The sequence below is a fragment of the Patiria miniata genome, unplaced genomic scaffold (assembly GCF_015706575.1).
Source record: "Patiria miniata isolate m_02_andy unplaced genomic scaffold, ASM1570657v1 HiC_scaffold_6, whole genome shotgun sequence".
NCBI lineage: Eukaryota > Metazoa > Echinodermata > Asteroidea > Valvatida > Asterinidae > Patiria > Patiria miniata.
This window is the reverse complement of record NW_024037073.1, coordinates 865,559-887,738: the sequence shown is the minus strand read 5'-3', so window position 1 is coordinate 887,738 and position 22,180 is coordinate 865,559. Positions and strand designations below refer to the sequence as shown.

Genomic DNA, 22,180 nt, shown 5'->3' with positions numbered 1-22,180 from the left:
ACTCGAACTACGAAGTTGGGCGGTATCATTGCAGTTTTCGTGTTGTTATTCCCAGTAGTATAAACAATCGTGAGTAGTATCCATGAATGAATCGGTCTGACGTCATACTCCCAGTTTCATTCCACCCATCTCTTCTTAAAGGTGATGGACACCATTTACAAAAACAACATGTGTTTTTGACAATTCAAGGAACGATGAAGCCGGTTATTAAAACATAAGCTGTCGCCACTGCAGCAAATACACTTTTTGTGGTAACTGTGAACTGTGGTATCTCAGTTTATTTTTTTCTCAACGCAATGCATATAAACAGGGTTATTCAAAAAAAGCGGAACCCAAACCCCATAAGATATAATTCATATATTTTAAAAAATATGTAGCACCAAAAATAATAATGACTGGAACGCCAATTTCATAAGCTACTTTTAGAAGAAAACATTACTGAAATTGATCAATCCGTTCAAAAAATATAACCATTTAAACTTAATGATCTTTAAACCTGTCTCGTCCAAAAAAAAAAGCAGTTCAATGTGTGTTTTGACTGTTTGGAACAACACAGAAATGACACAGAATACTTGTTTCAACAACTGCCACCAACTGTAGTACACAATATCCTTATTAACAACCCGGTTACGCAAACATGATTTATAAAAATCTACTTTTTTTAAAGGACGGGCCTTCAAAAGGATTCTGTTGAATAATTCTAACGTTTGAACTGAGATTTCGTCGCAGGTAATGTTTGAAGACAATTGCGACGACGATTCTTGAAATCGCATTTTTTTTTGGACGAGGCAGGTTTTAAGGTCATTGTGTTTAAATGGTGATATTTTCTGAACGGATCGACCAATTTCAGTCTTTTTTTCATTTTAAAGTACCTTTTGAAATTGCCTTTCAAGTCATTATTATTTTTGGTGCTACATATTTTTTAAATATGAAATACGATTTTGGGGGTTTGGGTTCCGCTTTTTTTTTTACTCACCCTGCAGGTTTGTCCTAACCATCGCAAGGATATGATATGGTAATTCTTCTTTTTGGAAAATGACAACATTCTAGGCGCAAGGATTTCGCAGGAGACATGATCCTTTTTAATAATATTTACGTACAGTCAATTAGAATATTTCATAATATTCATTTTAAACAACCCAGATGTACACTTTAAAGACACGACGCTCCTCTCATAATACGACTTGTTCAAAATAATGATGACCAAATGACAGACGTAGAAATCTATTCTTTCTTTCTTGCATGTGAAACTAGATCACAAACATTGCCCAGCTGACAAACTTGAACTTCACAGAGCAGAACTTGGTATATCAATTCATTTTAAATTCATTATCTATAACTTGTGGAGTTTTTAATGCATTTTTTTTCTCAGGTACTTGAATTGAAAATATTATTATACTGTTCATATTTTGGAATATTATACTAAAGGGAGTTAGGTGGACGTCGCGGTACTTTCCTCGCCACCGCTTTGGCCCGGGTTCGATTCCTGCCTGGGCCAAATATGTGGATTTGGTTTTCAGTCTCTACCTGATTCCATGGGTTTTCCTCCGAATATTCTTCTAGGGCTTTCCTCCCATATCTTAAACTGTAATTTCTTGACACCATCTTCACTTTACTGGGCCTCATGGGAGACCGGCAGATTCCACTGAATGGGCCAATTAAAACAAGAATTAAATTAACTTAGATTATAAAACTCCAGCTATTATTAATAGGTGGATATTTAAACGAGGGTATTAGGAGGAACAACACTAAACTCAGTGATTACTGGAAGAATGACGCGCGATAAACATTTCACTTTTACAATAAGGAGTAAGATTTGATTGGAATTTTCACGGAACATAATTTAAAACGGTTTACTATTCTTGCAGATAACCTCATCCGTGATAAATAGATATAAAGTTGGCCCTCCCGGCTTTCGGAAAACCATACTGACTGCATTAAACGTGGACTATTAAAATAAAGCTTTATGCGGTGGAAATCATGAAAGCTTGGTAGCTTAACACAGCGCCCTCAGTCGGTGCCGTTTTATGCGGTGGAATTCATGAAAGCTTGGTAGCATAATACAGCGCCCTCATTCGGTGCCAGATCTAAGTGATTGTTTTTCTTAGAATTAACTGCACTTAAAGGGTGCACACACTAATTTAAGTGTAAAATTCTACGCGAGCTCATTCGCACGAAAGGTGCACCCACAACCTTTTTTGAATAAGGAGAATGTTTGGCTAACAAAATTATGGGATTGTGTAAATGTAGCCGAGGATCAACTCCGTGGTTTTTGGGCTTCCATCTGACTAGGGCAGACTTGATAACATTACGGTTGAAAAATGGGCCCTTTTGCATTAGAAAGTGGAGGGATGCCATCTCTATAATGGCTGCAGGATTGGGAACTATCACTTTTTGGGAGGTGAGTTTGTTTTGGTGTGAATATTTGAAAATGTAATTGGCTAACCCACCAAAACTTTAAAAGAAATGGAAAGATGTAAGACAAGACAATTATTTAATTTGTGTTTGAGAAACCCCATGGAGGTGCCGAAATCGTCAAAAATCATACAACCTCTCGAGGCGACGTCAGTCCAATAACGGTCGCCCCTAGAGGTGTCGGTGCCGTGAAATATCATACAACCCGTTCTATGGGGCGACATTAGTGCAATAATGGTCGCGCCCTTAAAGGTGCACATGCCGTCGAAAATTAAACAATCTCTAGGGCAACATCAGTGCAATAATGGTCGCCCCTGGAGGTGCCCATGCCGTCCAAAATCATACAACCTCTAGCTAACGACATCAGTGCGATAATGGTCGCCCCTAGAGATGCCGATGCCGTCCAAAATCATACAACCAGTAGGAACGCCATCAGCGAAATAATGGTCACCCTTACCTTAGGGGTGCCTATGCCGTCGAAAAATTACAATGTATACAACCTCTAGGGGCGACACCAGTGCAATAATGGTCGCCCCTGCAGTCGGCATGCATGTTATTTGGCGCTAAACTGTGTTAATTTTACACCCGTTTTCAATGGGGCTCGAATTGTTGAGGCGCACCCTCACTATTCGTTCCGGTCTGTGGTCCGTGTATAGGCTATTGTCCTGTTCTCGACAAGGACACTTTTTGACATAACAACAGACGAATCACAACGAAGACCATGAACCCCGCTCAGATAATACATCAACGTACTAAGCTGCATTGCGGCCGTTCTTTCTTTGCTTTTTACCAAATTTCACTTACTGTGCAGACAGCATAATCACGGTTGCGTACGTGGTATAATATACCACGTACGCAACCGTGATTATGCTGTCTGCACAGAAAAAACTGGATATATTATATCCAGTTTTTTCTTGATTTTTATTAACCCTCCGAATATGGGCTAACTTGTATCCAAAGAGCAAGAAGTTGAAGAACCCTTTGTGCATTCACTTTATCCAATAATTTTGGATACGTATGCAAATTCGGATCCTGGTTGTCCTTTGTTTTGGATGCGGTGTCTGGGGTAAAAACGGAATCTAGTCGTCGCAGCGAGATATCCCGCCAATATGTAGTATGTTATATTGCATATTAACATGAGACAAATGGAAAGGGGTGGATTAATGCAGCTTTCGTTTTTGCTAAGTTGTTTTTTAGGGTGTGTTTAATATTGATGTAATTTAATTTTAAAGTTTTAATGCGGTTTTTTTTTTTACAATTGTAGCTTTTACTGTAACTTGGTTATTGGCCACGAATGTAAAAACAATAAACTATCTGTATCTATATATTTTATAATTGCAATGAACGTTAAATAACAACACCAAGTATATCAATCTGTTACTTGGTAATTGCGGTGTCGAACCAAGGATACAGGAAGCAATTAAGTTTCCAACCCATGGCTTATTATTGGAAACGAGGTTGAAAATACTGTAAGCCCTGGGGACGACGTTGTGATACATGTAACTTCACGTTGTGTCATCGACCATGGTACAAGTGCAATATACGTACGATACTTCTCTAGCTCTATGGGCCGGGTCAAGGCCGGATTAGGTAAGTCAAAACTCTCCGCGCACGAACTAGCGTGCCATCATACAACTACTTTTTACGTAATTGTACAGGTTATTCAGTGAAAGTTTTCAGCTGAACTATAATTGCATGGAGAAACTGGAGAAAAAGATCTTCATGTTGCCTTGAGCTTTGTTAAGTAGGTACTCAACTATCAAGAAGACCTCCTGATCCTGTGCTACTCCATGTTAAGACAAGGTAAGGTTTGTGATACTAGTGTTAGTTTCGTAAATGGATATTTTTCCACATTCGGAGCCTCCCACGTATCGGAGAAAAGATTATACTAGGCCTATAATGAAGATATCCGTATGTGCTAAACGTGAAGTGAATGTCATGGTATAGGTCCCAATGCAAAACAGGATACTCATCGGATCAACACTAGGGGGAGGGAAAGAATTCTACACCGAGGCCAGCAGTTAGCACTCATATACCTTAATATGAAGGTACCAAAGGTTGTAAATCGGATGAAGAACACTATTTTATAGTGCAAAAATTATTTGATAATACGCTTACTTTTTCTGTAAGGCGAAGTACAAAAAAAAACCACATGTTTCTCGATCGTCCCCGCCCGCTTCCTTTTTGGAGGCCGCCTGGATTTTTTTATTATTTTTTATTTTTGAAAAATGCAGTAAAAAAACACCGAAAAAGTCCACGGTTAAAGCAAATGCACCGAAAACGTTCATTGTAGACCAATACAACTCTAAATGACACTGTACAAATAATGTTTAGTTTCTCTTGTCCAACTTGTCTTTCATTTTAAAAGTATCTTTGAATAGTGGAAACACGCAACGGTTGCAGGAAATTTTAAAATGGCGGCCATCTTGAAGATTTAAAAAATAAAAAATAAAAAGCCCCGCTTCCTCCTTTTTTTTGTCAAAAACCCGCACAAGAAACATTTTTTTTTATTCGGCCTTATGGCCCGTAGACTTTGTGCAGTACGTGGTGGCCGCGTATGTAATTCTTTCCATGGGGACTAAATGCTCACGCTAGCAGACTGTTTCATGTTCATGATTGACGTCGGATGGTGCCTTACATGTATATTTCGGTTGTGTAAAAATCAAACTTTTATGTACTATATGAACCAAGCAACCTTTTGTGTAAACTGTTGTTTACACAACTTGTGTAAAATATAACACAACTTGTTCAATTTTTTTTTACACAACCGGTTGCTAAGTTCATATAGTACACAACCGAAATAGTGGAAATGTGCCATCTCTATGACGAGACATTTTATTTCTCGGGGCAGAATGGCATTCACGTGCCATGTTAATGGTCTCATACACGCCAATAACTGTGTTTAACACTTAAAGCTGACCTACCTTCAAGTCGGGAAGAAATCGTTCAAAAACGTCCCCAAAATCTCAAATCTATGTATGTATATCAATTTCTAGAAATTTTCGAAAGTTGTTATTTCATGAGTAGTTGAACACTTACTTATCATCTAAAAATATGCCGAATTTCAGCTTAAGTTGATGTTGCAAACGAAACGCTAGTGTTACACCTTGAACTATATCCAAGGACAATTTTGACGAGGATTGTTTTCCGACCAAACCATCGTGCATGGTTTTCAGCAAAACTCCTATAGCGCCGTTTACCCAGTAATTGTTGGTGTATTTTGCCCTCTCTGTCAACAGGAAACAAGTCGCGGTATATTCAACATGGAAGGCAAAATAAAAGGAAATGATTCAGTAGTTTGTGAAACAGAACCGCTATTGAACAGACGAGCCCCTAAGCTATCTGGCAGAGAGAGGGCAGCATCACGATGGGTGACAGTGGAGCCCCTACTTCTCTTGGCAGCATGCAGCTATATGTTGACCGCTGTCCTTCGCATCCAGTATGTACTAGTGAGGGTACAGGAGTCTTATAACTACACCGTTCACACGGATTCACCTTGCCCAGTTCGGAACCAGACTGGTAATATTAGCTATATTTCGGATGCTGACACCCAGGCCCGGATCCAGGCGGACTCCGCTCGCTGGATGCTGTTCTTTAGTCTCGTTGGAGCTCTTCCGGGCTTCTTCTCCGCAATCTTCATGGGAGCTCTGTCCGACAGGTTCGGCCGCAAGATATTCCTCAACCTGTCGACCATCGGCAGTGCAAGTTTCGCCGGTGTTTGCACGGCCGTGATGGCGTTCAATCTTCGCCTGGAGGTGTTCTACGCCGCCGATCTTGCCTTCGGCCTGACGGGCGGGCAAATGTCTGTGCTATCCCTTTGCTACTCCTACATTGCAGACGTGACTACCAAGAAACAGCGCACCTTCAGGATAGTTGTGATCGAAACAGTCTTCGTCCTTGCTGGACTGTTTCAAGTTGGGGCCGAGTATTGCTACGAAGCTCTTGGCTTTGCCACCACCGCGGGAATCGCGACAGGTCTGGGAGTCCTGGCCTTCATTTACTCTGTAATTCCACATATCCTGATCGAGACAATCGAGAGGAAGGGTCAGCAGCCACTAGTTCAGACACTGAGGCAGACTGTACGAGGCGTTGGACGGTTGTTTTACAGCGAGGGAGGCGCTGTACGCACCTGGTGCTTGCTACTCATTTTCGCCACCCTTTTCATGCTAACCCCGATGGAATCTTCGCTCCAGGTTAGAACATTGTACGTGCAAGCCGAGCCCTTCTGCTGGTCACCAGTTACAATCGGGTACAACGCCGCCCTGTTTAGTACCGTCATACTTGTTGGTGAGTGTTGAGTTCAAGTATTTTAATTGAATGGCTGTTCGCAAACCCTTCTAAAATGTATAGGCTAGATAACACCTCAGGCAGTCGTGGTTCTTTACCGATGTTTCAGATGGTGATCAATAATTTTTGAGAAGCTGTGACGTGTTTATCAGAATGTGGTTGAATACATTTCGGTGGACAGTTTTTTTTTCTCTCTTTTTTGGGGGAGGGAAGGGTAGTTATTTTTATTGCCAAAACATTTGAAATTATTGCTTGCAAGACCTGCTGCTGTATTGGATTCTAATCGACCAGTCATCTCTAGTAAGATCTGTTTGATAGTGGTGTGATGTCTGCATAAATAATATGGTTCGAGTTCTATTGGAGCAAGCTTGCGATCGCACGCCCAATGTCAAGCTGTACAAGCATTACATTCACTGTGTGGACTTCCGGACAAAAGAGGTCCAAATCAACCAGGTAGCAGCGACGTTGTGTGGACTTGCCCACGTCCACACAATGTTTCCCCCTCTCTGGAAAACAGGTTAAGATGCATTTTGGGGTTAGGTTTATCCGTGGCAAAATGAAGAGAAAAACTAAAGGGAATCATAGGGGGGGGGAATGGTTGAAAGAGTCTTCACAGTGTGAGTATAATGATTTTTTTCACAAGCATAAAGTACTCGTGCAAATAATATAAATGTTTTTTTTGTTGTTTTCTAATTTAAATAGGTAACATCGGAGGCTTCAAATTGTTGTCAAAATGTTTCAGCAGTCAGTGGATCTTTCACATATCCTGTTTCAGTACAGTTGGGGTATACGTAGTGTTCGGGCTGGTGAGAACAACTGAGCTATTTTTTTGGGGTGAGCACTACATCTATGTCTTAATTATCTTTAACCTTGTCACCTTTCATCCATTTTGTGTAAAAACAACGTCGAATTTACATTACCATTAACCAAAACGGTTTAAAGTCGACCCTTATTTTTGGAAGCATTTCCGTAACATCGGTGTTTGGCGATTCAGTTTTCAGTGAAATCTGAATTCACATAGCAAGGTCATTCTGAAATGTGATTTTAGACTTTGCGTTGTATTTTGGATTAAATTAGGTGGACATTCAGGTGACTAACTCTAACGAAAAGTGTGGGTGTAGATGTAATTTAGGACTTTACGTGGTAAAGCGTACAATGTGGGCTAAATTTTCAACTTCATACATACTGACATTTGTATCCTTGTGGAGTCATTTGTTCCGAGTCACGGAAAATGGGATTCGTGTCGGACTGCAGTCCGAGTCCAAGAGTCACTAGTCGCACTAATCTGCTCATATCTTACCTTGTCATTTTGGGAAGGGGTAAAACTTTAGATTTACATTTGAATGGTTATGGGTTTCAATCCTCAATCCATTTTAATCCAGAGCAGATTTCTTGATTTCCATATTAATTATTTGATTTCTTTGCAGCGATACTTTTAACAGTGATCACGGGATTGTGTTTCCCTGTCCTAAGAGGCACGCTTTCCCAACTGGTTGGAGCCGACGAACAAGGTAAATCGTGAAAGTGTGGAAAAGACGGTAGGACAAATGATGCATGGGAGTCCTTATAGTGATTATCAAGGGGCAAAACGGTTGGGCATAACGAACTTTGTATCAATTAATCTTCGTTGATTTACAAGAGTGTGGTGACGTGATGAGCTTCAGCCGGCATTTCCACCCTGTTAAGAGTCCCGGGTTAGAATTGACCCTGAAGGCTGGGTCATATTTGACTTGATAGGGTCGAAATGACACTTTTCTCGTGGAACAAATTGACACTTTTCTTGGTCAATTTCCTGAACATGTTGGCCCAGAAAAGTGTAATTTTGACCCTAAAAGGCATTCAGGTCAATACTGGTCAAATAAAACCCGGATTCCTGGCCAAAGCTGACCCGAACGTTTTAGAGTGTACATAACATAGGGCCTATAACTCCCATCCTGTCTCGGCATCTTTGGTAAAGTCTTTAGGGTGATGTTCAAGGAACTGGTTCGCATGCAGATTCTTGGCGGTATGATGGGGTAGGGCATAATGAAATATTAGGCACATGCTATCACATATTGGTTGTGGTTGTTGTTTTTTGTTGGGGGTATTTCTTTATTAATCAATTCATTATCAGTCCTCTAGAGTTCAGGTCCATTTACTCTCAATAAAAATTATGACCTGATCGACCGACTACCCCCATAAAATAATGCCTTTCCTCCATGTAGGTGTTGCTTTGTCCTTCCTCGCTTGTGTGGAGAACTTCGGCATGTATGTCTCACCCATAGCCGTCAACGCAGTTTATATGGCTACCGTAGCATCTTACGCCCCACTTGGGTTCTTTGTGATAGCTGGGATCACTTGTGTACCGCCTGTGTTATTCGGGTACGTAGCCTACGCATTTATGTTGCACAGTAAGGCCAGCAGGGGGGGGGGGGGGGGGGGGGGGGGGGGGTAAGGGAGGTATTTACCCCCCCCCCCAATAATTTGTAAAGACTGCCTTTTTCCATTCAAATGCCATTTTTTCAACAGTAATTACCTCCCCCCCCCCCCATAATTTGTAAATAGTGCCCTTTTTCTGAACAAGTGCCCTTTTCAAAAAGAAGTGGTGCCCTTATTGTGGCATCTGCCGTTTTGGGTGCCTTTTTCAGAATTTCGCACATGTATCGCCCTAAGAAGCACCATATATTGGGCCTTTGTGTGCATAATTGTCGGCTTTGAGCAGCGCCCCCATCGACAGATGGTACCAGCCCCCCCCCCCCCCCCCCCCCCAGCTTTTTGATTTTACGGAGGCCAAGTGTCCGGAGAAAAAACCTGTCTACATTTCACAACGGATGTGCAAGTGCCCTTTTCAAAAAAATTTAACCCCCCCCCCCAATAAAAATGACCGTGCTACACCCCTGGTAAGGGATCAGTCGTGCATCACTTTAAGTCCTAAAATGTGCATCAAACAAGTTTGGGTTTCCAGAAATGTGATAATTCACAATTATTTGCTCTGATATTTTTGATGAGGCAATTAAAAGCCCGTGATCATAATTTGATCTGACTATTAGTCTCTTCAATAATCTTACGTGGGTAATTCACAGTTAAATATTATTTTGAACATTGGTTTGTATTTGTTTAAAACCACTCATCTTCTTTGTTTTATATATCCATTAAAATAACAAGCAAAACAAAATCACCTCCATTAAACCCAATGTGAGTTTCCCCATACAGGCCTTATACCTACGCTAGAGAAATACTTTGGATGTTTAAAATCACCTCCATTAAACCCAATGTGAGTTTCCCGCTACAGGCCTTATACCAACGCTAGAGAAATACTTTTGATGTTTAATTTTCTGACGTTTATTGAAGACGTTCACTGCTTACTTTACTTTTCTCTTTCTCTGCAGGATTATGCACGTCGTCATTAAACGCTCGATTGACCCACAGATCTTGGCATCCCATACAGTGACTGACTGACCGTGAGCACACATCATTCAACCACGCTTGAAAGTGAAATGACGTTCTTTATAACTTAACCCCCAGTCACACAGCTACGAATATCCACGGTTTACCACGAATCAATCGATCACGATGAACCGCCGAGATTCGTGGCCGAGAAATCGACTTTCTAAGAAATGCACTACGGTTTCTATGACGGATAACCACGGAGGTACTAAGGATGAATAGTTACGTCTCGATAATCCGAAGTACCATTGGTCCGCAGTACCATTGGTCCGAAGTCCCATTGGTCCGAAACATAATACTGTGTAGTTCCACTTGTTCAGGTTGACTGACCCTTACCCTAACCCTAACCCTAACCCTAATCCTCCGGGCGTCGGACCAATGGGACTTCGGACCAATGGGACTTCGGACCAATGGTACTTCGGACTATAGAGACGTACTCCCACGGTTTATCACGAATTTTAAACCATGGAAATCCGTAGCTCCAAACCGTGAATGTGTGACTGGGGCTTAATTACAGGGGGACCAGACGATTTAGAATGGAAATCGCTCTAATTTCAGATTGAAAATCTTTGAAAAAAAATCAGTCATGTGGATCAATGGACCTTATTCACGAAGAAGCCATTTTCGATCGTATTCCCTGATTCTATTTTACGAATTGTAAAAACTGTTGAATGGGATGGTGCCAGACTATTTTTCGATTGGAGTGCGTTCCATTCCTCACCTCCATTTTTTTTTGTAAACGTGGCGTAAAACATTAGGGTACAACTTTTAAACTATTCATCAGAGCAGACCGGCACTAATCTGTAATGAACTTTTATTTCATTGCCTTCAAATATTCACAAGTTCCAAAAATGAAGAATTTACCTCGCTTTCAATTTAATATGGCCGAATTGTGAATAAAGCTTATTTTGATTTGAATCGTTTTGTTCCTGGTTCACTCGAATATGTTGTCATTTGGAACTAAGAGAATTAACTAAATGAAATGTTTTGCGGTATTTTTTTCTAAAGAACATAAGAAATTTAAAGTTGTTTTGCATAATCGGGTTTAGTGGGAAGTCCTATATTATAAGGTCCTTCAGGTATTAAAAGTTGAACTTCTACTTTGGGGGTTTTACTACAGGGTTGTTAATTACCCTTGTTTATTATTTTTTTAAACTGTACTTCAAATTATGCTTCAAATTTGTATTCATTTCATATAATGTAGCAGGTTTTGGAATACATTGGTCCTAAATACAAATAAGTAAAGGAACGAGGGAAATTAACAAGTTTTGTTTTTATAGTTACAGAAATGTACTTTGCTCGTTATTCAGTGAACAACCTCGTTTACATGAAACGGGGAAACTACGCCAAAGGAATCCAGAGACAAATAAGAATAAAATATCGAAAACTAAACCTGTTCCTTTTCCCAGAGATGGCTATAAAGGAACATCACGACGTCAGTGGCTTACGTCTTGGCTAAATCATGGTACATGTTATAAATATTTATGTGTCAATAATAAGTACTTATCAAGTACTACAAAATAATTTTGCATGTGAAAAATCATTACGATATTTTATATATTGGTCTATTTAAAAAAAAAAAAATTTAATATTATTAAAAACGCAAATTGTTGCTTTTCAAATTCCAAGCTTCATCACTTGTCATTATCTTAATCGGACGTTACAGTCTGACCTCAGCTTAACCCTTAAAGAGCCGGGGGAATCCGCCCCTCCCCCTCGACTTTTTCCGCGATAGCCTTGACAATTTTTTTTTCGCGACCCGAGCTGTTATGACTTTTTAGCCTCGAGTCTTGCGCATCTTTTGTTACCAAAAATATAGAAAAATTTTCCAGCGCTATGCGCCGTGAAAACTGAATGTTCCCATATACATCGTTTTTTCCCCTTTGGCCCCCCCCCCTGGATCCGCCCTTGTGTTATATTACATATTAACATAGGACAAATTGAAAGGGGTGGATTAATGCAGCTTTCATTTTTGCTAAGTTGTTTTTTTGTTTGTTGAATATTGATGTAAATTAATTTTGCAGTTTTAATGCGTTTTTTTTACAATTGTAGTTTTTACTGTAACTTGGTTATTGACCACGAATGTAAAAACATTAAACTATCTATATCTATATATCTAATAATTGCAATGAACGTTAAATAACAACTCCAAGTATATCCATTGGTAATTGCGGTATCGAATCAAGGATACAGGAAGCAATTAAGCTTCCAACCCATGGCTTACTATTGGAAACGAGGTTGAAAATACTGTAAGCCCTGGGGACGACGTTGTGATACATGTAAGTTCACGTTGTGTCATCGACCATGGTACAAGTGCAATATACGCACGATACCTCTCTAGCTCTATGGGCCGGGTCAAGGCCGGATTAGGTAATGGTCAAAACTCTCCGCGCACGTACTAGCGTGCCATCATACAACTGCTTTTTACGTCCTTGTACAGGTTATTCAGTGAAAGTATGCAGCTGAACTATTGCATGGAGAAACTGGAAGAAACGATCTTCATGTTGTCTTGAGCTTTATTAAGAAGGTACTCAACCATCAAGAAGGCCTCCTGATCCTGTGCTACTCCATGTTAAGACAAGGTAAGGTTTGTGACACTGTTAGTTTCGTATAAGGATATTTTTCCACATGCGGAGCCTCCAGCATATCGTAGAAAAGAGTATACTAGGCCTATAATGAAGATATCCGTATGTGCTAAACGTGAAGTGAATGTCATGGTATAGGTCCCAATGCAAAACAGGATACTCATCGGATAGGCCAGCAGTTAGCAGTCATATTAAGGTATGTGAGGATGAAGAAACACTATTTTAGGAGTGCAAACATTCTTTGATAATACTGTAACTTTTTCGGTTAGGCGAAGAAAAAAAAACATGTTTCTCGATCGTCCCCGCCCGCTTCCTTTATGGAGGCCGCCTGGATTTTAAAAAAAAATTATTTTGACTGTTTTTTGTTCATGATGTTGACGTCAGATGGTGCCGTACATGTAGTGGAAATGTGCCATCTCTATGACGAGACATTTAATTTCTCGGGGCAGAATGGCAGTCACGTGCCATGCTAATGGTCTCATACACGCCAATAACTGTGTTTAACACTTAAAGCTGACCTAGCTACCTTCAAGTCGGGAAGAAATCGTTCGAAAACGTCCCCAAAATCTCAAATCTATGTATGTATATCAATTTCTAGGAATTTCGAAAGTTGTCATTTCATGAGTAGTTGAACACTTACTTAGGCGAAGTAAAAAAAAAAACATGTTTCTCGTCACCGCCTGCTTCCTTTTTGGAGGCCGCCTGGATTTTTTAATTATTTTTTATTTTTGAAAAATGCAGTAAAAAACACCGAAATATGTAAATACTGTAAATATGTTCAGTTCTCTTGTCCAACTTATCTTTCATTATAAAAAAGTGTCTTTGAACAGTGGAAACACCAACGGTTGCAGGAAATTTTTTGATGACGGCCAACTTGAAACAAATAAAAAATAAAAAGTCCCGCTTCCTCCTTTTTTTCAAAACCCGGACGAGAAACGTGGTTTTTTTTACTTGGCCATGTCATCTAACAATATTCCGAATTTCAGCTTAATTTGTTGTTGCAAACGCTAGTGTTACACCTTGAACTATATCCAAGGACAGTGGTGACGACCAAACCATCGTGCATGGTTTTCAGCAAAGATCCTATAGCGCCGTAGGCGCTATGGTTGACCGTTTTCGGCCCGGCAACACAATGACGAAGCGTCATTAGTATATTCATTAGCGTCACTCGGCGTGACTTGGCGTTGGTCTCGGTATCGACCAATGGAAGCCGGCAAAAAGGGTGATATTTATTAATTAATGACTCGCGAAGGAGGCTTTTCTGCAAATTTTACTACAAACATAATGGACAGGAACGTTATTGATATTCGTGACGCTTGAAAAGATTGACAGATATTGCAAACACCAGTAGTTACAACTTTTAAAAATGCAGGAAGCCAGGCCTATTTTTACAATTTAATAAAGTAATGAACATATCACAACATTTTTTAGCACGTACTTGGATCATTATAAGGTAACTAAACCCTGAAACTTGCATGAAAATACGGTCTTCCAAACTGAAGAAATAAATTTTCAAAGATTTCGTCCGCCAACGTGAACATATCTGTGTGCATGTAGCTCCATTCAAAATATAGTGTTCCGCAAGCTTTAGAAATCGCCCTGCGCAACCACACGGCTGCTATAATTTCTAAACATCAGTGTTAAATTGCCAACCATTGTCCATTAATACATCTAAACATGTTTACAAAGTGATAGCAAGGAACTTTTTTAGAAAAAGTTATTTGAAAAGAATAAGGAGGTGCAATGTATTCCAAATATCCACGTAAGCGTTTATTGGCAATTTCTTGTGTAGCCCCATAAATAAGGCCAATTCACTGGACTACCTCCGTAAATAAAGGCCACACTTGGAACATGAACCCGAAAATATAGAACTTTGTCCAGTTGTTAGTTTCACATTTAGACTTTGTTTTGTACATGTAGTTTATTTACGCTTTAGAAGCACACTCACCCTTTTTAAAGCGATAGAAAATTATAGACCCTCCCCCTTTTTTCAGACGTCTATTTTTCGAGTAATTTCCAGGTTCGTTTGCACATGTAGCGTATCTAAATTCGAACACGAAATTACACGAAAAATAGACGTCTGAAAAAAGGGGGGACTACTTTTCCATCGCTTTAAAGTGGGTGAGTGCGCTTCTAAAGCATGAATAAACTACAAACAAAGTCTAAATGCGAAAATAAAAACTTAACAAAGTTCCACATTTTCGGGTATAGACCTACATGTTCCAAGTGTGACTTTTATGGCGATTTATGGGCCTAGTTCTTGTGTATGACGGGTGTGATGGGTCTCATGTTAGCTACTGGGAGACTGCCCATTACAGTAATTGGTGGTGTATTTTGCCCTCTCTGTCAACAGAAAACAAGTCACGGTATATTCAACATGGAAGGCAAAATAAAAGGAAATGATTCAGTAGTTTGTGAAACAGAACCGCTATTGAACAGAGCCCCTAAGCTATCTGGCAGAGAGAGGGCAGCATCACGATGGGTGACAGTGGAGCCCCTACTTCTCTTGGCAGCATGCAGCTATATGTTGACCGCTGTCCTTCGCATCCAGTATGTACTAGTGAGGGTACAGGAGTCTTATAACTACACCGTTCACACGGATTCACCTTGCCCAGTTCGGAACCAGACTGGTAATATGAGTTATATTTCGGATGCTGACACCCAGGCCCGGATCCAGGCGGACTCCGCTCGCTGGATGCTGCTCTTTAGTCTCGCTGGAGCTCTTCCGGGCTTCGTCTCCGCGATCCTCATGGGAGCTCTGTCCGACAGGTTCGGCCGCAAGATATTTCTCAACCTGTCGACCATCGGCAGTGCAAGTTTCGCCGGTGTTTGCACGGCCGTGATGGCGTTCAATCTTCGCCTGGAGGTGTTCCTCGCCGCCGATCTTGCCATCGGCCTGACAGGCGGGCAAATGACGATTGTCTCCCTTTGCTACTCCTACATTGCAGACGTGACTACCAAGAAACAGCGCACCTTCAGGATAGTTGTGATCGAAACTGTCTACGTCCTTGTTGGACTGACTCAGATTGGGGCCGAGTATTGCTACGAAGCTCTTGGCTTTGCCGCCACCGCGGGAATTGCGACGGGTCTGGGAGTCTTGGCCTTCATTTACTCTGTAATTCCACATATCCTGATCGAGACAATCGAGAGGAAGGGTCAGCAGCCACTAGGCCAGACACTGAGGCAGACTGTACGAGGCGTGGGACGGTTGTTTTACAGCGAGGGAGGCACTGTACGCACCTGGTGCTTGCTACTCATTTTCGCCACCCTTTTCATGCTAACCCCGATGGAATCTTCGCTCCAGGTTAAAACATTGTACGTGCAAGCCGAGCCCTTCTGCTGGTCACCAGTTACAATCGGGTATAACGCCGCCCTGTTTAGTACTGTCTTACTTGTTGGTGAGTGTTGAGTTCAAATATTTTGATTGAATGGCTATCGCAAACCATTCTGTAATGTATAGGCTAGATAACACCTCAGGCAGTCGTGGTTCTTTACCGATGTTTTGGGTGGTAATCAATAATAGTTGAGAAGCTGTGACGTGTTTATCAGAATGTAGTTGAATACATTTCGGTTGACAGTTTTTTTTTTGGGGGGGGGAGGGGTAGTTATTTTTATTGCCAAAACATTTGAAATTATTGCTTGCAAGACCTGCTGCTGTATTGGATTCTAATCGACCAGTCATCTCTAGTAAGATCTGTTTAATAGTGATGTGATGTATGATAAATAATATGGTTCGGGTTCTATTGGAGCAAGCTTGTGATCACACGCCCAATGTCAAGCTGTGCAAGCATATCACTGTGTGAACTTCCAAACAAAAGAGGTCCACATAAACCAGGTAGCAGCGACGTGTGTGGACTTGCCCACGTCCACACAATATTTCCCCCTCTCTGGAAAACAGGTTTAGAGGCATTTTTGGGGTTAGGTTTCTCCGTGGCAAAATGAAGAGAAACACTAAAGGGAATCATAGAAAAAAAATGGTTGAAGGAGTCTTCACGGTGTGAGTATAATGATTTTTTTACAGGTTTTTCTTAACTATACACGAAAACAAAAGAATGTCCACACTAGGTATGTAACGCAAACATGTATGCTCTTACATATTGGCGCTTATGGGGTACCGGGAACAAAGGGCAACAATAGGGAAAACGGTACCCAGCAAGTCTATCTTTAGCAATTGAAGTACCCCATAGCCGTAATGCTATGTGTTTTGAGATTTCTAAGGGGACACAGGAGAACAGAAGAAGGGGATTAGGGTCGAGCAATAGCGGTGCCCCATGAATTCCACATGCTTAGAGGGGGTGAGTACACTGCTCTTATAAAGGTATGTTTCTTTTTCTTTCGAAGAACTCAGAAAGGAGCAGAAGCGGAATAGAAATTTGAAAAACAACCCCAACCCTTCTTTTACATGCATAAAGTACTCATGCAAATAATATAAATGTGTTTTGTTGTCTCATTTAAATAGGTAACATCGGAGGCTTCAAATTGTTGTCAAAATGTTTCAGCAGTCAGTGGATCTTTCACATATCCTGTTTCAGTACAGTTGGGGTAAACGTAGTGTTCGGGCTGGTGAGAACAAACGAGCTATTGTTTTGGGGTGAGCACTACATCAATGTCTTTATTTTCTTTAACCTTGTCACCTTTCATCCATTTTGTGTAAAAACAACGTCGAATTGACATTATCATTAACCCAAACGGTTTAAAGTCGTCCCTTATTTTTGGAAGCATTTTCGTAACATCGGTGTTTGGGGGTTCAGTTTCAGTGAAATAGAATTTACGTAGCAAAGTCATTCTGAAATGTGATTTAAACTTTGCGTTGTATTTTGGATTAACTTGCGACAGTTAGGTGACTAACTCTAACGAAAAGTGCGGGTGTAGATGTAATTTAAGACTTTACGGGGTAAAGCGTACAATGTGGGCTAAATTTTCAACTTCATACATACTGAAAATTTGTATCGTTGTGGAGTCATTATTTTGTTCCGAGTCATGGAAAATGAGATTCGTGTCGGACTGCAGTCCGAGTCCGAGAGTCATTAGTCATACTAATCTGCTCATATCTTACCTTGTCATTTTGGGAAGGGGTAAAACTTTAGATTTTCCATTTGAGTGGCTTTGTGTTTCAATCCTCAATCCATTTTAATCCGGAGCAGATTTCTTGATTCCCATATTGATTATTTGATTTCTTTTTAGCGACACTTTTATTAGTGTTATCGGGATTGTGTTTCCCTGTCCTAAGAGGATCGCTTTCCAAACTGGTTGGAGCTGACGAACAAGGTAAATCGTGAAAGTTTGGAAAAGACGGTAGGAAAAATGATGCATGGGAGTCCTTATAGTGATTATCAAGGGGCAAAAACGGTTGGGCATAACGGACTTTGTATCAGTCTTCGTTGATATAAGATTTGAGGCTTTGCATGTGGAGTATCGGTATCGTTTCGGTTTGCGGTAACACCATGTGGTAATAACTACTGCTTAGAAGATATTTAGTTCTGAAAAGAACTTGTCCTGCTTATTATCAACTTTCGCTAAGTAGCTTTTGTTCTGATGAGAACAGTCCTGCTTTAAGTTCTAAAAGAACTTGTCTTTGGTCACAATGTTTCGACTAGCCTGCTCTAGTCATCGTCAGGAGACTGATTCGTTGATTTACAAAAGTGTGGTGACGTGATGAGCTTCAGCCGGCATTTCTACCCTGTAAGAGTCCCGGGTTAGAATTGACCCTGAAGGCTGGGTCATATTTGACTTGATAGGGTCGAAATGACAGTTTTCTCGTGGAACAAAATGACACTTTTCTTGGTCAATTTCCTTAACACTTTGGCCCAGAAAAGTGTAATTTTGACCCTATAAAAGGCATTCAGGTCAATACTTGTCAAATTAAACCCGGATTCCTGGCCAAAGCTGACCCGAACGTTTTAGAGTGTACATTACATAGGGCCTATAGCTCCCATCCTGTTTCGGCATCTTTGGTAAAGTCTTGAGGGTGTTGTTCAAGGAATCGGTTCGCATGCAGGTTGTTGGTGGTATGATGGGGTAGGGGCATAATGAAATATTAGGCACATGTTATCACATTTTGGTGGTTGTTCTTTTTTTGTTGGGGGTATTTCTTTAATTAATCAATTCATTATCAGTCCTCTCGAGTTCAGGTCCATTTACGCTCAATAAAAATTATGACCTGACCGACTACCCCCATAAAATAATGCCTTCTGCTTCTTGTAGGTGTTGCTTTGTCCTTCCTCGGCTGTGTGGAGAACTTCGGCATGTATATCTCACCCATAGCCGTCAACGCAGTTTATATGGCTACCGTAGCATCTTACGCCCCACTTGTGTTCTTTGTGATAGCTGGGATCACTTGTGTACCGCCTGTGCTATTCGGGTACGTAGCCTACGCATTCATGTTGCACTCAGTAAGGGATCAGTCGTGCATCACCTTAAGTCCTAAGATGTGCATCAAACTTGAAAGTTTTGGTTTCCAGAAATGTGATAATTCATAATTATTTGCTCTGATATTTTTGATGAGGCAATTGAAAGCCCGTGTTTATAATTTGATCTGACTATTAGTCTCTTCAATAATCTTACGTGGGTAAGTCACAGTTTAATATTTGTTTGAATATTGGTTTGTATTTGTTTGAACCACTCATCTTCATTGTTTTATATCCATTAAAATAACAAGCAAACAAAATCACCTCCATTAAACCCAATGTGAGTTTCCCCATACAGGCGTTATGGAGTACCGAAGTGTGACGTCATTTAGAACCACAAAGTGTAGTGCAAACGAATAGAGTACGCGCACGTGTTGGTTCAACCATGGAGGAAGGAATTCCTCCATGGTTCAACGGCACGGGCTGAATCGCGCGCTAATGTCTTTCACACACATTTTGTGCGCGTGACGTAATCACTTCGGTACTCCATACCAACGCTTGAGAAATACTTTTGATTTCAATTTTCTGACGTTTATTGAAGACGTTTACTGTTTACTTTACTTTTCTCTTTCTCTGCAGGATTATGCACGTCGTCATTAAACGCTCGATCGACCCACAGATCTTGGCATCCCATACAGTGACTGACTGACCGTGAGCACACATCATTCAACCAAGGGCGGATCCAGGGGGGCCAAAGGGGGCCATGGCCCAAAACGATGTGACATCGCAAACAAAGGCAGGCAATGAGTACACCACCATCTTTTCCTCAAAAAAACATTGGTTAAAGTGGTCAGAAATTGCCTCAGATCGCACCACAGAGCATCTAGAATCCAAAAATTCCGGGGCCCTTAGCGGGCCCGAACCCCACGCCTAATTTTTGGACACTTTTTTGGAGGACCAAAAATTTTTTTGGCCCCCCCCAAAAATTGTGTTCTGGATCCGCCCTTGATTCAACCACGCTTGAAAGTGAAATGACGTTCTTTATAACTTAAGCCCCAGTCACACAGCTACGAATATCCACGGTTTACCACGAATCAATCGATCACGATGAACCGTCGAGATTCGCGGCCGAGCCTTTCGACGTTCTCAGAAATGCACTACGGTTTCAGGACGGATAGCCATACGACTGTCCTTAGGTTTCTATGACGGATAACCACGGAGGTACTAAGGATGGATGGTTACGTCTCGATAGTCCGAAGTCCCATTGGTCCGAAGTCCCATTGGTCCGAAGTCCCATTTGTCCGAAACATAATACTGTGTAAGTTCCACTTGTTCAGGTTGACTGACCCTAACCCTAACCCTAATCCTATGGGGCGTCGGACCAATGGGACTTCGGATCAATGGGACTTCGGACCAATGGGACTTCGGACCAATGGGACTTCGGACCAATGGGACGTCGGACCAATATGGGACGTCGGACCAATGGGACGCTTACACCAATGGAACGTTTAGAGCAATGGGCCGTCGGACCAATGGGCCGTCGGACCAATGGGACTTCGGACCAATGGGTTTTCGGACTATAGAGACGTCTCCGGATGAATACGGCACTCCCACTGTTTCACAAAACCATGAAAATCCGTAGCTCCAAACCGCGAATGTGAGACTGGGGCTTAATTACAGGGGAACCAGACGATTTGGAGTGGAAATCACTCTAATTTCAGATTGAAAATCTTTGAAAAAAAAATCAGTCATGTGGATCAATGGACCTTATTCACGAAGAAACCATTTTCGATCGTATTCCCTCAATCTATTTTACGAATTGTAAACTGTTGAATGGGATGGTACCAGACTATCTTTCGATTGGAGTGCGTTCCATTCCTCACCTAGATTTTTTTTTGTAAACGTGGCTTAAAACATTAGGGTATTTTCAATCACAACTTTTAAACTATTCATCAGAGCAGACTGGCACTAATCTGTAATGAACTTTTATTTCATTGCCTTCATATATACACAAGTTCCAAAAATGTGTATTTACCTCGCTTTCAATTTAATGTGGCCGAATCGTGAAGAAAGCCTATTTTGATTTAAATCGTCTTGTTCCTGGTTCACTCGAATATGTTGACTTTTGGAACTAAGAGCGTTAACAAAATGAAATGTTTTGCGGTATTTTTTTCTAAAGAAAATAAGAAATTTAATTGTTTTGCATAATTGGGTTTAGTAGGAAGTCCTATATTATAAGGTTCTTCTGGTATTAAAAGTTGAACTTCTACTTTGGGGGTTTTACTACAGGATTGTTAATTACCCTTAAACAAGGCCTTGTTTATTTTTTTTTTAAAACTATACTTCAAATTATGCTTCAAATTTGTATTCATTTCATATAATGTAGCAGGTTTTGGAATACATTGGTCATAAATACAAATAAGTAAAGGAACGAGGGAAATTAACAAGTTTTTTTAAAAGTTACAGAATTGTACTTTGCTTGTTATTCAGTGAACAACCTCTTTACGTGAAACGGGGAAACTACGCCAAAGGAATCCAGAGACAAATAAGAATAAAATATCGAAAACTAAACCTGTTCCATTTCCCAGAGATGGCTATAAAGGAACATCACGACGTCAGTGGCTTACGTCCTAGCTAAATCATGGTACATGCTATTTATGTGTCAACATTTAGTGCTGATTAAGTACAACAAAATAATTTTGCATGTGAAAAATCATGACGATATTTTATATATATTTAAAACAAAAATATTTTAATAAAAACGCAAATTGAGACAATTGCTTTAAAACTCCAAGTTTCATCATATGTCATTATCTTTAACAGACGTTATAGTCTGACCTCAGCCGAACACAGAAATAACTTCAGAATTGTTTCGTCAGTATCCAAAAATCGATACGAAAATTCAGGCCCCCCCCCCCCCCGCTATGTTTGAATTGAAATGATTGAATTACGTACCTTTACCTAACGAAACACGCAGCTAACATAAAAACGAATCAAACTACCAAAACAGTATGGGAAATGGTATGGGAAAATTATTTAAGTGTTTTACATTTATTGCCTTTTCACACATGCGCACGGCAGTTGAAACACACAAAAATAATTCCTCAAGTGAAGACGTAA

General features: G+C 40.6%; 1 protein-coding gene across 1 annotated transcript; it reads left to right on the top strand.

The window, feature by feature from the left end:
* Positions 1-4,087: 4,087 nt before the first annotated feature.
* Positions 4,088-19,769, top strand: LOC119742711. The gene is made up of 11 exons (XM_038218879.1): positions 4,088-4,218; positions 5,655-6,702; positions 7,405-7,536; positions 8,130-8,213; positions 8,907-9,063; positions 9,895-9,955; positions 15,067-16,111; positions 17,173-17,304; positions 17,898-17,981; positions 18,918-19,074; positions 19,700-19,769. The coding sequence occupies exons 2-11, from the start codon at positions 5,679-5,681 to the stop codon at positions 19,767-19,769; spliced, it is 2,946 nt and encodes a 981-aa protein (XP_038074807.1). The 5' UTR covers positions 4,088-4,218; positions 5,655-5,678.
* The last annotated feature ends 2,411 nt before the right edge of the window (positions 19,770-22,180 follow it).